At 42.1% G+C, this 14332-nt stretch overlaps 1 protein-coding gene across 1 annotated transcript in view; it reads right to left on the reverse strand.

Annotated features, from left to right (window-relative positions):
- LOC139371022 (extended synaptotagmin-1-like) overlaps positions 1 to 12669 on the reverse strand; it is a 39713-nt gene extending 27044 nt beyond the window's left edge. The window contains exons 1-8 of the mRNA XM_071111047.1: positions 11917 to 12669; positions 10608 to 10649; positions 3462 to 3596; positions 3195 to 3268; positions 2977 to 3049; positions 1121 to 1210; positions 370 to 425; positions 25 to 145 (exon numbers count right to left, since the gene is read on the reverse strand). Coding sequence (XP_070967148.1) covers positions 25 to 145; positions 370 to 425; positions 1121 to 1210; positions 2977 to 3049; positions 3195 to 3268; positions 3462 to 3596; positions 10608 to 10649; positions 11917 to 12276 — 951 coding nt within the window. The 5' untranslated portion in view covers positions 12277 to 12669. The remainder of the gene's footprint in view (positions 1 to 24; positions 146 to 369; positions 426 to 1120; positions 1211 to 2976; positions 3050 to 3194; positions 3269 to 3461; positions 3597 to 10607; positions 10650 to 11916) is intronic.
- Positions 12670 to 14332: the final 1663 nt, after the last annotated feature.

A 14332-nucleotide genomic window follows, 5' to 3' on the forward strand; every position in this document is an offset into this window, starting at 1 on the left:
TGTTTGTGGAGAGTGTGGACTCACCCTAGGCAGAGGAGAGCGAAGCTGGGCAACGTGCAGGTCTGCTACCAGGGGAACAGTCAGACGGTTGGGCAGAACCAGGTGGGAAGCTATGGCATCCATTATCATGGTGTCAGACATAATGCTGAGAAACACAGGAGAGGGAGCACTCAACTTTATATATACAGTAGACACATGGAAGTGCACAAACATAGTATATCAAAACACAGCAATATCATAGCATAGCACTGATTGTATCAGTTGGGGCTTACAGTAAAGTATAGTTAAGTGTTACATGAAGTGAATTATCATCACATGACATAGTGACTCCAATTACAGAACGATAACAACAGACAAAGTCAGCCTCACTTCAGACCAGGGATGTCCAGTAAGTTGGTCAGTCCAGTCCAGTTGATGTCCAGTTTCTATAGGACAGGGGTGAGGAGATGAAGGAAAATATGAGGAATGTTGGGGTTTCAGACATCCAATACAAAGAGAAAGAGAGATACATAAGACATGTACAGTGGAACAACACACAAAAAAATGAGGGTTCCTCAAAGGTTCTTTGGGAAAGGTTATGGTTCTATGTGGAATCATAATTACTCAAAGAACAATTTGAGCTCTTCAATGGTTCTTTACAGATTGGGTTCAATCCCGGGCTGTATCACAACCGGATGTGATCGGCACAATTGGCCCAGCCTCGTCCGGGTTAGGGGAGGGTTTGGCCGGGGGACCTTACTTGGCTCATCGCACTCCACAAAAAAGGGTTCTTATATAGCCCCAAAAAGGGTTGTAACCACAGTGGAACCCTTTTTTAGTGTTATGTAGAACCTTATTTAATGGTTCTTTATAGAACCTTAGGCTCCAATTCAAACATAATGAGCATGGTTCTTTATAGAACCTTCAAAAAAGTGTTCTAAGGTTCTATATAGCACCAAAAAGGGTTCCGCTATGGTTACAAGCCAAAGAACCTACCTGGTACTATTTGGAACCATTATTTTTTCGTGTGAAGTAACAGGGAGTGTGAGATGGTGGAGTGTTGGGAGTGAAGAGGATATGAAGGGAAAGATGGACAGACTGATGGTGTTCAGGAAAGAGGGGGATGGTTCCAGCTACCCACCGGCCTGCGGATAAAGAACATGGTGACTGCGCCCACGATGGGGACATCTCCAATCAGAGGCTCCAGAATCACCCGCATCATCCCATGCAGCTGAGAAGAGAGAGGAGGGAATACATTAATATAAAATCGCAAAACTGAAATAAAATTGATAAAAACACTTATAGGGATTTATAAGTATAGACTGTGAATTATTTGTTTATACATACATACAGTACCAGTCAAAAGTTTGGACACACCTACTCGTTCAAGGGTTTTTCTTTATTTTTACTATTTTCTACATTGCAGAATAATAGTGAAGACATCAAAACTATGAAATAACACATATGGAATCATGGAGTAACCAAAAAAGTGTTGAACAAATCAAAATATATTTAATATTTTCTTCAAATTTTCTGCAAAGATTCTTCAAAGTAACCACCCTTTGCCTTGATGACAGCTTTGCACACTCTTCACATTCTCTCAACCAGCTTCATGAGGAAGTCACAGGTGTGCCTTGTTAAAAGTTCATTTGTGGAATTTCTTTCCTTCATTATGCGTTTACCCAATCAGTTGTATTGTGACATGGTAGAGGTGGTAAGAACAGCTCAAATAAGCATAGAGAAATGACAGTCCATCATTACTTTAAGAGATGAAGTTCAGTCAATGCAGAACATTTCAAGAACTTTGAAGGTTTCTTCAAGTGCAGTTGCAAAAACCATCAAGTGCTATGATGAAACTGGCTCTCAAGAGGACCGCCACATCAATGGAAGACACAGAGTTACCTCTAATGCAGAGGATATGTTCATTAGTTTCCAGCCTCAGAAATTGCAGCCCAAATAAATGTTAGTAACAGACACATCTCAACATCAACTGTTCAGAGGAGAACTGCGTGAATAAAGCTTTCATGGTTGAATTGCTGCAAAAAAAACACTACTAAAGGACACCAATAAGAAGAGACCTGCGTAGGCCAAGAAACACAAGCAATGGACATTAGACCGGTGGAAATCTGTCCTTCTGGTCTGATGAGTCCAAATTTGAGATTTTTGGTTCAAATCGCTGTGTCTTTGTGAGACTCCGAGTACGTGAACAGATGATCTCCGCATGTGTGGTTTCCACCGTGAAGCATAGAGGGGGAGGTGTGGTGGTGTGCTTTGCTGGTAACACTGTCAATGATTTATTTAGAATTCAAGGCACACTTAACCAGCGTGGCTACCACAGCACTCTGCAGCGATACGCCATCCCATCTGGTTTGCGCTTAGTGGGACTATCATTTATTTTTCAACACACCTCCAGGCTGTGTAAGGGCTATTTGACCAAGAAGGGGAGCGATGGAGTGCTGCATCAGATGACCTGGCCTCCACAATCAACCGACCTCCCGATGGTTTTGGATGAGCTGGACCGCAGAGTGAAAGAAAAGCAGCCAACAAGTGCTCAGCATATGTGGGAACTCCTTCAAAACAGTTGGAAAAACATTCCAGGTGAAGCTGGGAGAATGCCAAGAGTGTGCAAAGTTGTCATCAAGGCAAAGGGTGGCTACTTTGAAGAATCTCAAATATAAAATATATTTTGATTTGCTTACTACTTGATTCCTTATGTGTTATTTCGTAGCTTTGATGTCTTCACTATTATTCTACAATGTAGAAAATAGTACAAATAAAGAAAAACCCTTGAATGAGTAGGTGTGTCCAAACGTTTGACTGGTACTGTACATTAAAAATAAAGACGTCATTTCTTAGTTATGTTTTAACATTATTGTGTTACCAATATCTCTTCCTGCCTCTCCCTTTCTCTTTGTCAGGTCAATACCTTCTTTTCTCCCTATTTTCCATAATATCCCACAGCCTTATTACAGACTAGAGAGAGAAAATAAAACATACCTGTATTCCCTTGACTCCTGCTTTGCAGAAATACCTCTTAACCTCCACATTGATCTCAACATTTCCAACATAGCTGCAAGGTAAAAGAGAAGGATACTGTAGCACATTGCAATAATTGGTCCTTGTATAATGGTTTTGAACTTCCGATTTTGGAAGAGAGAGTGAATGATGCCTCTGAGGCCTGGAGGAAAGTTAAACATTGAAGGGTTGAAGGTCACCTGATGTACACATCCAGCAGGACTTGTCCCCTCTCATTCTCTGTGTGTGCTTTTACACCCACCACCTTCATGGCCTACAACACACATACAGCATAGTCAACAAAGAACATACACAAACCAAGAGAACACAATTATGTAAGACTATGAAAGCCCATAAACCAATACTGTCCATCTCAGTGAGAGTGAAAGAAAATCTTGTGTCATGTATAGTATGATGAGACCTGTAGCAGTGTTTGTGTGTATGGGGGGTGTTATCTTAGAAGTTACCTTGTCCCCAAAGTCCACCTTAGTGAAGGTGAGGGTCTGGAGGTGAGTGCTGGAGGCACGGATGGATGGAGCGATGGTCTCCACTAGCAGCTTTTCCAGATATTGACCCACAAACGGCCACACCTGCTGCAGGATCTGAGGTGGGGGGAAAGGGAGAGGAGCAGCAATACTAAATCAGGTTATTGCAACATTTTCTCTGAGGGAAACACAGATAAGACTTGTTCTACCCCTTGCTTCTTCAGGAGGTAAAGTGGAAGCACAAGCACACCACACTCTAATTGCAATAGGCCTACTACTTTAAAATGTCTCAGCTTCAAATACCCAGGCATGATTATCTTATGGTGGTCGTACTCAATGTGTCAATAAGAACCAGGGCAACATGCAGGTGACAGATTAGACTTCAGCTTTGCACACGTCTGTCTTTTCCATGATAGACAATAGTATCACATATTCAGGATTCTGGGCCCATCCGTTACCTGTAGATCTGTTTATGTCCAGCCTTCACTATTTAGATAATATGGTTCCTATTGGGCAAGGTTCGTGTTAGGACGTAGACAAACACTATCCACGAAACACTTCCACACTCCATTCCCCCAGGGGGCAGCAGCAACCTTGTCCAGGTGCTGAGCCTGGTTGATAAGCACACCAGGTGCTACCAATTAAGGCGGTCGTCAGTCAGTGTCCCAGTTTTGTAAGCTGTGAGGCTGCTGGTTGGTTTGGTGGCCATGAGGCCTTTTGTTTGATTTTGAATCTTTAGTTTGTAGTTTTCATTTTTGTATATCTTTGTTCCTGTCACCATCTGAACCTAATAATCCACTTGGGCTTGTTGACCCAAATGAGTCAAGACAGAGCTGGCCATGGACCTAAGGTAAGGTTGCTGTCTCCCTGGGCACATGTGCATCCAACACAGTCCTCAAACACTGATTCCCACTCACACATTCAGATTACATACCAGTTAACTAGGCCTAAGACCCCTAGAACTGGCGAGTGCAACAATATTAGCAGGCTAGTTGATCGGTTTCGTAATGGCCTTGGGAAACCCTTCACATCAGGAAATGGTTACACATTTTTAAAACTGTCCTAGATCTTTTTTTAAATCACTGAGATATATTTATCAGAACCAGAGTTATGAGCTTTTAAAGTTGACTTCAGCCAAAAAGTAAAAACTGAAAAAACAGCATTCAAAGATTCAGTTACATTTACTAGAACAAATTATTATACTGTACAATAATAGATACGTGGAGACAAAATAAGTGTACATTTGTGCGATTATGAACTATCAACAACAACACGCTGAAAAAAGAAACACACTAAAGACAGAGCTGTTTGATTTGACTATATACAACACTGGATGGCATTATAGATGTCCAAAATAATAATTGTAATTTAAATTAATCTTGCAGGAATGGGTACTGGAACAAGTTGCTGACGTCTCCATGGCCGGGAAGAACAATCTTATCTGCTGAGAGATGAGATGAAATGAGTTTGTCATACAGGCAATGTAAAAACAATACAAGTAGTCACAACACAACAAGTCAATCACACAAAACGTAAATATAGCTGTAGAGAGAGTGAAATAGTACAGTACTAGTGTGCAAAAGCAAATACAGTGACTGGGTGGTGTCGGGTGTTGACTGCAACCTGGTGTTGTTGAAGACCCGGATGGCAGTGGGCAAGAAGGATTTAAATCATATTGATATGAATGAATTTGACTCTGACAAACAAACAAAGATATCTCGAACAAACAACTAGGTCATCATTCTTATCTTAGTTAAGTGCTCCATGGTGACAACCACCTTGGACCCAGCGCTGGCCCCCAGATCCATGAGCCTGCCCCTTCCCTTCACCATTTTACCCCGAGGGGGAGAAAAGCATGTTTCAGTGCTTTATCAGTCTTATTTATTTGGGTCCACAATAAAGTAAATTGTCATGGACCCAAAAGTTAACACAAACACACACACACACACACACACACAAAGGGGCTCTCTATCTCTTCACACCTTTGTGTGTCTCTTATCTCTATTCCTATATCTCAATTAATTAACATGTACTTGTTAGCTAGCTAACATGTTTTGTGGGCTACAGGGATGAAAAATACCATGGTTAGTGAAATAGTTAGTGAAACATTTAGGTGAAAATGTAGCTATATCAGCTTGTCTTCAATAGTACTGTCACTCTCTACCAACATTGGCTATAGCCTACCTTAAACAAATACAAAGTAGATGCAGGTAGTGGAGGCATGATAGTTATGAAGTATGGAAAGCTTCACATACCTTGCTTGCTCCTCATTGAAAATGCTCTCATCTCTCCATTCATGAGGTGACAGAAGATCGTTGGGACCACTCGTAAAATAATCATTGATATCCGGTAATTCAGAGGATACTGGCAGTTTCGCTCAAAGTAATTATAACTAATTAGCTTCAGTCAGCTTCAATGATGATTGACTAATGATACTGAACAAAAATAACCGTAACATGCAACGATTTTGCTGAGTTACAGTTTATATAAGGAAATCAGTCAATTGAAATAAATGTATTACGCCCTAATCTATGGATTTCACATGATTAGGCAGGGGTGCAGCCACTTGGGAGACAGGCCCAACCACTAGGGAGCCAGGCCCAGCCAGTCAGAATGAGTTTTTCCCCACAATGGGGCTTTATTACAGAGAAAAACTCCTTAGTTTCATCAGCTGCCCGAGTGGCTGGTCTCAGAAGATCCTGCAGGTGAAGAAGCCTGATGTGGAGGTCCTGGCCTGGCATGGTTACACGTGGTCTGCGGTTGCGAGGCCGGTTGGATGTACGGCCAAATTCTCTACAACGACGTTGGAGGCGGCAAATGGTAGAGAAATTAACATTAATTTCTCTGAAAACAGCTCTTCGTGACAATCCTGCAGTCAGCATCCCAATTGCACACTCCCTGAAAACTTGAGACATTGTGGCCTTTTAATGTCCCAGCGCAAGGTGCTCCTGTGTAATGATCGTGCTGTTTAATCAGCTTCTTGATATGCCACATCTGTCTGGTGGATGGATTATCTTGACAAGGCATCAAATGCTCACTAACAGGAATGTAAACAAATTTGTAAACAAAATTTGAGAAATAAGCATTTGTGTGTATGGAAAAATCCTGGGATCTTTTATTTCAGCTCATGAAACATGGGAGCAGCACTTTACATGGTGCGTTTATATATTTTTTGGGAGGTAGAAAACAGAAAGACTGCGGGTGTGTGCTATTACAAGAATGACAGGAGCATAATCCCAATTTGCACTCTGTCTCACCTGTGCACTCATTCACACCCCTTCAAAGATTAAAAGCAGTGGATTGGTGTAACTGTACTGGTAGATAACTAATCTACACCTATCCAATACCTTTATATCTTTGAGGGGAGTGGCCAGGGCTAGCAAGAAATGGGATGCAGCTCAAAATGACACAGCTAACGAATTGTCTTTCGAGATGCCTCTCGCTTCCAAGTTTAGGATAGGATATCGATGAGATTGCGTTGCTACCTAAAATCTAAATAATTCTGAATGGCTAAAAGTGCAGCAATACTGTAAATATATTTTGAGCACTTTTCATGTCATTTTGGTCAGCTAATAGGCCTACCCACTGAAGAAAGAAACCTCTTATGAACGTTAGCACCGGTGTACAGCTAATTATAGACAAAATGAACATTCATAACTACATTGTTGATTGTAAATTACAACGTTATTACGCTAGCTAATTATTCTGTATCTAAACCAGCCTGATTGAATTTCTCTGTAGCATGTTATTTTGAATGGGTCAAGTCAGCTGTGACACTCTCAGGTCTGGGAAGGTAGAGCTAACCTTTTCACATTGGGCATGCTATCTAACGTAAAAACAACAACTTATAAATGAACTATTTTCCTTAAGTAATCATACAATATTTTTTACATTCCAATAAAGAAAAGGGTTTAAAGTATCCAAAACAACCAAAATCTCAATTTCCACAACAACAAATATTTTTTTTGCAATTTGTCTTTTTCCCAACAATGTATTGGCACGAGATCAGACCGGTTCTCGTACGCCGCCTCACATTTGATCTCTGTCGAGTTCTAGAGGGGTTTCACGTTTGTCTAAAAGCAGGACAAGACTCCCTCCCTGGCAGAGAATATACAATGCATTCCGATTCAGACACCTTGACTACATTTTGCTACGTTACAGCCTTATTGTAAAATTGATTCAACTGGAGGCCCTGGGTTCGCGCCCAGGCTCTGTCGTAACCGGCCGCGACCGGGAGGTCCGTGGGGCGACGCACAATTGGCCTAGCGTCGTCCGGGTTAGGGAGGGCTTGGCCGGTAGGGATATCCTTGTCTCATCGCGCTCCAGCGACTCCTGTGGCGGGCCGGGCGCAGTGCGCGCTAACCAAGGCTGCCAGGTGCACAGTGTTTCCACTGGCACATTGGTGTGGCTGGCTTCCGGGTTGGATGGCGCTGTGTTAAGAAGCAGTGCGGCTTGGTTGGGTTGTGTATCGGAGGACGCATGACTTTCAACCTCCCGTACGGGAGTTGTAGCGATGAGTCAAGTAGCTACTAAAACAATTGGATACCACGAAATTGGGGAGAAAAAGGGGTAAAATTCCATAAAAATTATAAATCTAAAAATTGATTCAACTGTTTTTTCCCCTCATCAATATACACACAAGACCCCATAATGTCAAAGTAAATACTGTTTTTTAGACATTTTTTCAAATGCATTAAAAATAAAATTACAGAAATATCACATTTACATAAATGTCCAGACCCTTTACTCAGTACTTTGTTGAAGCACTTTTGGCAGCTATTACAGCCTCAAGTCTTTTGGGGTATATATATTTTTATTTTATTTAATTAGGCAAGTCAGTTAAGAACAAATTCTTATTTACAATGATGGCCTAGGAACAGTGGGTTAACTGCCTGTTTCAGGGCCAGAACGACAGACTTTTACCTTGTCAGCTCGGGGATTCGATCTAGCGACCTTTTAGTTACTGGCCCAATCCTCTAACCACAGGTGTGCCAAGCTTATAGCATAATAATGCTATAAGCTTGGCACACTTGTATTTGGGGAGTTTCTCCCATTCTTCTCTGCTGATCCTCTCAAGATGGATGGGGAGGTTGGATGGGGAGCGTCGCTGCACAGCTATTTTCAGGACTCTCCAGAGATGTTAGATCGGGTTCGAGTCTGGGCTCTGGCTTGGCCACTCAAGGACATTCAGAAACTTGTCCCGAAGCTACTCCTGCATTGTCTTGGCTGTGTGTTTAGGGTCATTGTCCTGTTGGAAGGTGAACCATCACCCCAGTCTGAGGTCCTGAGCAGGTTTTCATCAAGGATCTCTCTGTACTTTGCTCCGTTCATCTTTCCCTCTATCCTGACTAGTCTCCCAGTCCCTGCCACTGAAAAATATACCCTCAGTATGATGCTGCCAAAATCATGCTTCACCATAGGGATGGTGCAAGGTTTCCTTCAGACATGACGCTTGGCATTAAGGCCAAAGAGTACAATCTTGGTTTCATCAAACCACAGAATCTTATTTATTGTGGTCTGAGTCCTTTAGGTGCCTTTTGGAAAACTCCAAGCGGGCTTTCATGTGCATTTTACTGAGGAGTGGCTTCTGTCTGGCCACTTTACCATAAAGGCCTGAGTGTTGCAAAGATGGTTGTCCTTCTGGAAGGTTCTCCCATCTCCATAGAGGAACTCTGGAACTACGTCAGAGTGACCATCGGGTTCTTGGTCACCTCCCTGACCAAGGTCCTTCAACTCCGATTGCTCTGTTTGGCCAGGCGGCCATCTCTAGGAAGAGTCTTGGTTGTTTCAAAATTCCATTTAAGAATGATGGAGGCCACTGTGTTATTGGGGACCTTCAATACAATTCTGTCTCGGAGCTCTACAGACAATTCCTTCAACCTCATGGCTTGGTTTTTGCTCTGACATACACTGTCAACTGTGGGACCTTAAATAGATGGGTGTGCCTTTCCAAATAATGTCCAATCAATTAAATAATGTCCAATCAGGTGGACTGCAATCAAGTTATAGAAACATCTCAAGAATGATCAATGGAAACAGGATGCACCTAAACTCAATTTCAAGTCTCATAGCAAAGGGTCTGAATATGTAAATAAGGTAACTGTTTTTTATTTGTAATACATTTGCAAAAATGTATAAAAACCTGTTTTTGCTTTGTCATTAAGGGGTATTGTGTGTAGATGGAGGAAAAATCCAAATGTAATACATTTTAGAATAAGGCTGTAATGTAACAAAATGAGGAAAAAGTGGAGGGGTCTGAATACTTTCCGAATGCACTGCATACTGTTGATGCGTGCTGTAGAAAGAAATTACAGCTGGGTCCAGTCTGGTAAATCTAGAGTGAGTCATCAGCAACATGAACAGCAAGGGTTTCTGGGCAATGGCAGCTAAAGTCTGCTGATGCTCCTGTTGGGATATCCAACTCAAATATCTGCTTTGTCTAAGAGATAGCTGTGCTCAGACCTCGTGTTCCCATTGTAGCGAACATCATAATTTCAGTCTTGGCTGAGGCCTATTCTTAGAAAACAGGACCAGCCTGGTTTTGCAGGCTGAGCCGCTACAATGGGTAGGCAGTCATTGTAAATAAGAATTTGTTCTTAACTGACTTGCCTAGTTAAAAAAAGGTTCAATTTAAAAATAATACAAATAATTTGCAGGGCTGGAAGAGACAGAGTGAAAGAGAGGTTTGGGGAGAAGGGACAATTGTTGCCATTTGATTGGATTTTAGGGGTTTCGCTGGCCCCTCCCTCTTCCTGTGAGTCAGGCAGAACTAATATGGAAAGGTTGACAGAGTGGCCTGGCAATGGGCCTGCTCTGCTCTCTACTGTAGGAGTGGAGAGAGCTGCCTACAGCCCAGACACAGTGGCGAGGCTACTGGGGTGGGTGTCCCTGCTGTAACATGACAGCGTAGCAGCAGCAGCAGCACTAATCGCTCAGCTACCATGCCCCACCACCTGTCTATCAACATAGCAGCTGGCTCACAGAGACAGCGATAGGCATGTGTGTTTGCTGTGTGTTTAATGGGAGAATGATGGATAGGGTTTCTCTTTGCACTCTCTAAAGGGCAGGCATTTGTAAGCGGAGAGGTTACCAGATGAAAACTGATGTAGGGAGGTAATGTCGCAGTACCTTATTGAGCCATTCCACCTTTTCCACATCTGGGAAGTTGACCTGTGAGGAATTATAAATAAATATATCAGTCACAGATTTAGGAGGAATACAGGAGTTGTCTTATCATGTACATAATGAGTTGTATAGCTAGGGTTATCAGACTAGCTTTTCCCAGTGCTTTTGTCTGTGTTGTTAGTGAATGCCACAACAGAAACTTTCTACATCTGAGGGACAGGAAGTGGGTGAGAAAGACATAAGTGCACCATCATCTCAATGCCTTCTTTTGGCACTAAACAGAACTCCCTTAAGTCTGTGCTTGACTTGGGCAGGAGCTCACCGGAGCTGAGTACAGGCACCTCAAATGTTCTACCACTTGAGCTCCTGTTCCTCTTATAGAATATTAACTCAAAAGTATTGTGGAGCTCCTGCACCTAAATATAAACAGCACTGGCACCCAAATAATGAGTACCGGAACCTATTTCAGTCAAGTACTGATTATAGTGTAAACAAACACCATTCTTCACCCCAAACAGATTTGACACCCCAAACAGACTATGTGCTAAAGGTTATGTTGTGACCAGTAGCTTGTTAATTCCCCTTATCTGTTATTCTGAAATAGACTCATTCTCTGACTCACTCCCTCCGTTTTTCCCCTCTTAGTCCCGAGGGAAGACATATTGAGAATTGCCTAATATAGAAGAAGCTGGTGAGGCTGAGGAATCATACATAGGGAGGGAGAGAGATAGAGAATTAAACTGTAGAGAGAATAGAGAGAAACACTGTAGAGGAAAAAGAGACAGCATCAAAAGACCACGCCCCAATCAGTACATCTCAAATGGCCTTCAATATCTATACCTAGGCATCAATGGTCTGAGTGCTTCAGATTAGTATCTTACAGGAAGGCATCTTTGTATATGAGAAGAAAAATCGATTCTGTCTCAGCTCAGCTGCATGGGGATGATGACATAGGGCCTGCATACAGTATACCAGCTATACAAATATTGGAGGCAGTTAGAGCCAGGGATTTTAGCATGTAGATGTAATAACTGTATAATAACATTGTTGTCCCTATGTTCAAATGATGTGAATGTTTCCTAGTGCACAGTAATCATTTCGATTAAACTAGCTATGGTTAGGAAACATTTGCGAGGATATATTTGGTCCTTTGATATTTTCTGTGTGTGGAACAAACTGGCTCGCTAGGACCATAGAACTAGCTAGGTGGAGGAGGTCGACTTGTGGCATCTGATTGGGGGGAAGGGGACCACGTTAAACATAGATAATGGAGCACCTTATCAGTGACCAATGGTTATCAAAGTTATCTTACCCAAGCAGGGAGATCCTTTTTACTTTTGAACATTTTCATGTCTGAATATTGTTGTTCGTTGTCATTGTGGTGAATGGCGGACCGCAGACGAGCTTCTTTTGCCTCGCGTGAGTGCTTCCATCCCGTGTAGACCATGAGCCCGAACACCAACAGACTGGTGCTAACCCGGTAGTACCCTGCCAGATAAACGGGCAGCAAGGCACCTAGGCACTTGCCGAACGTCCAAAGAACAGATACAGCGTCAACACCTTGTGGTTTGGGGGTTTCAATTTCTAAACTATTCGGTGTATTCTTTTCGGAATGGGCCGACCCAGATGCGTCCTTGGTGGATTCTCCCTGCCCCGAGTCCAGATTTTGCATCGTGGCGTTTTCTGACAGAAAATGTAAGCTAGCGCAAGTTCTTCAATGCCTACTTTTCAACAGACTGCTATCTAATGTCGGCTACAACTCAGTACTGACGAATAGGCTAGGTATCTAGTTGATTTTAAAACTGCATCTCTATTTGTTCATAATCCAGCCAGTCTTCTTAGCGGGTACTGCCAAATTTAGACAATGCGTGGCATTAAACGTTGAGTACACAACTTCATAAGCCATTTACTAAAAAGTTACAATAACACATTTCAATACGTAGCTAGCTACTCTTCCATGTGTTGTCTTTCAAGGAGGAAAAACATATGAACACACTAGACTAGGCCAGGGCTGTGTTCTAGAATATAGCCAGTGCCGTTAGCAGAACCGAAATACGCCCAGCCCATAAAATGAAAATGATTACTGCTATCAGGGATTCTTGGGACGTCCCTTCCCTTAACCCTTAACCAACTATTACCCGTTAAAATGTCTATTTCAATGGGGTGACGTCAGAGTTCGACGTCTTAAGGATCCCAGATAGCAAGGACTGAAGAGAAAAGCAGCAGTCGAATTATTTGACTCATTCCTGATTTCGCATGCTTGACTTGTCGATAGTTGGCAACTAAAGGTTAGGGTTGCGGAAAAACTGAAGCGAACTGTCACTGCGTGCTGAAGTGCCGCGAAAGCATTATTCAATTGTTCGAATCTGTAAAAATGTCTATGAGAAATTCTCCCACCCCAGGCATCTAATTTCGGTTTGAGAGACGAGAAGGCACAGCTGCGGGGGAAATGAACACATTGGATCCCCCCAAAAAACATATAGTAGGCCTATTCATTATGTTTTTCAGAGTTGTACCCAAAATTACCCATATAGTCAATACAGAAAAGAAATTCACAGACTATAACCCATGCATTTCTGTTTATTTTACACTTGCAGAGCTCCTATCCTTTCCCAATCCCCCAGTGGCGATTTTAGTACATCTTGGTGGGGCAAACATCTGCATTTTGGAGCTGCCATTCTCAAGAAAGCAAAAAAGAGATTATGTTTGTATGCAGCTTTATTTTTTCATATATATTTTTTACATTGCTTGCAAACTGCTCCACCTGCCCTGAATGACAGGTCGCCAACGCAATCCCCCCTAAAGCCTGTACCAGGGTCTTGGCTAGATGGTACAGCTTTTGTCAAATTGATGTCAAACTATTTATTTATTGCATTTTAGCTAACCCTAACCCCTTTCCTAACTTTTACAGGCTTTGGTTTTTCCGTTTATATTTTGAGGTTGGACGTTAGCACATTGGGCGCACCGATGGGTGTCACCTCTTTAGTCAGTGCCCCAGTTGGCTTGAGAGATGTGGAGGGTTAACACCTTTGGTTGGCTTTCCCTATTTGATTTCTAAAAAACAATCCTTTCTGATTTCCCTCATTTTTATGTTTTGCTTCCTGTCTTTAAGTTTGGTGTGAGTTTTTATTTTGTTGGGCTCTTCTTGGGCAAATTTAGTGGGTGCTCATGGTGGGTGTCTTAGGTCCCAGTTGTTGTTGCCAGTCAACTTTCAGAACACCTCCTAAAATCCCACCTGTTAGTTCCCCCCTCTGTTTGAGCAACATTTTTGGTTTGCTTGCTGAGGTACATAACACCTAACCATAACCTAATTATCCTAACCTACTACGTTAATCATCATAACCTGCTAGTGCTACGAAAAGTCCAATTTGACTAAATCTGTTTCCATTCTAGACAAAACTCTGCCACCCTTAGCTTTGTTTTAGTGCTGAGGGATTAGTGCTTTTTTAGTATGTTTCGTTTCGGTAATTTAAAAAAATAATCATGTTTTTTCGAGTTCTATATATTTTTAAAATATTACATTCATTATAAATTATGTGGGTTGAATGCTGTAACACAGAATAAAAAAATTAAAAAAAGACCCCTGATGGTAGTGACTGCCCCTTACTGCTTATCACTTACTAACCATACTGAGGGTGTGACACAATTGCAGGGGCCAAGAACAAATTATTATTTTCAATGACGGCCTAGGAACAGTGGGTTAACTGCCTGTTCACTGCTTCTTAACA

This window comes from Oncorhynchus clarkii, chromosome 17 (genome assembly GCF_045791955.1).
Source record: "Oncorhynchus clarkii lewisi isolate Uvic-CL-2024 chromosome 17, UVic_Ocla_1.0, whole genome shotgun sequence".
Lineage (NCBI taxonomy): Eukaryota > Metazoa > Chordata > Actinopteri > Salmoniformes > Salmonidae > Oncorhynchus > Oncorhynchus clarkii.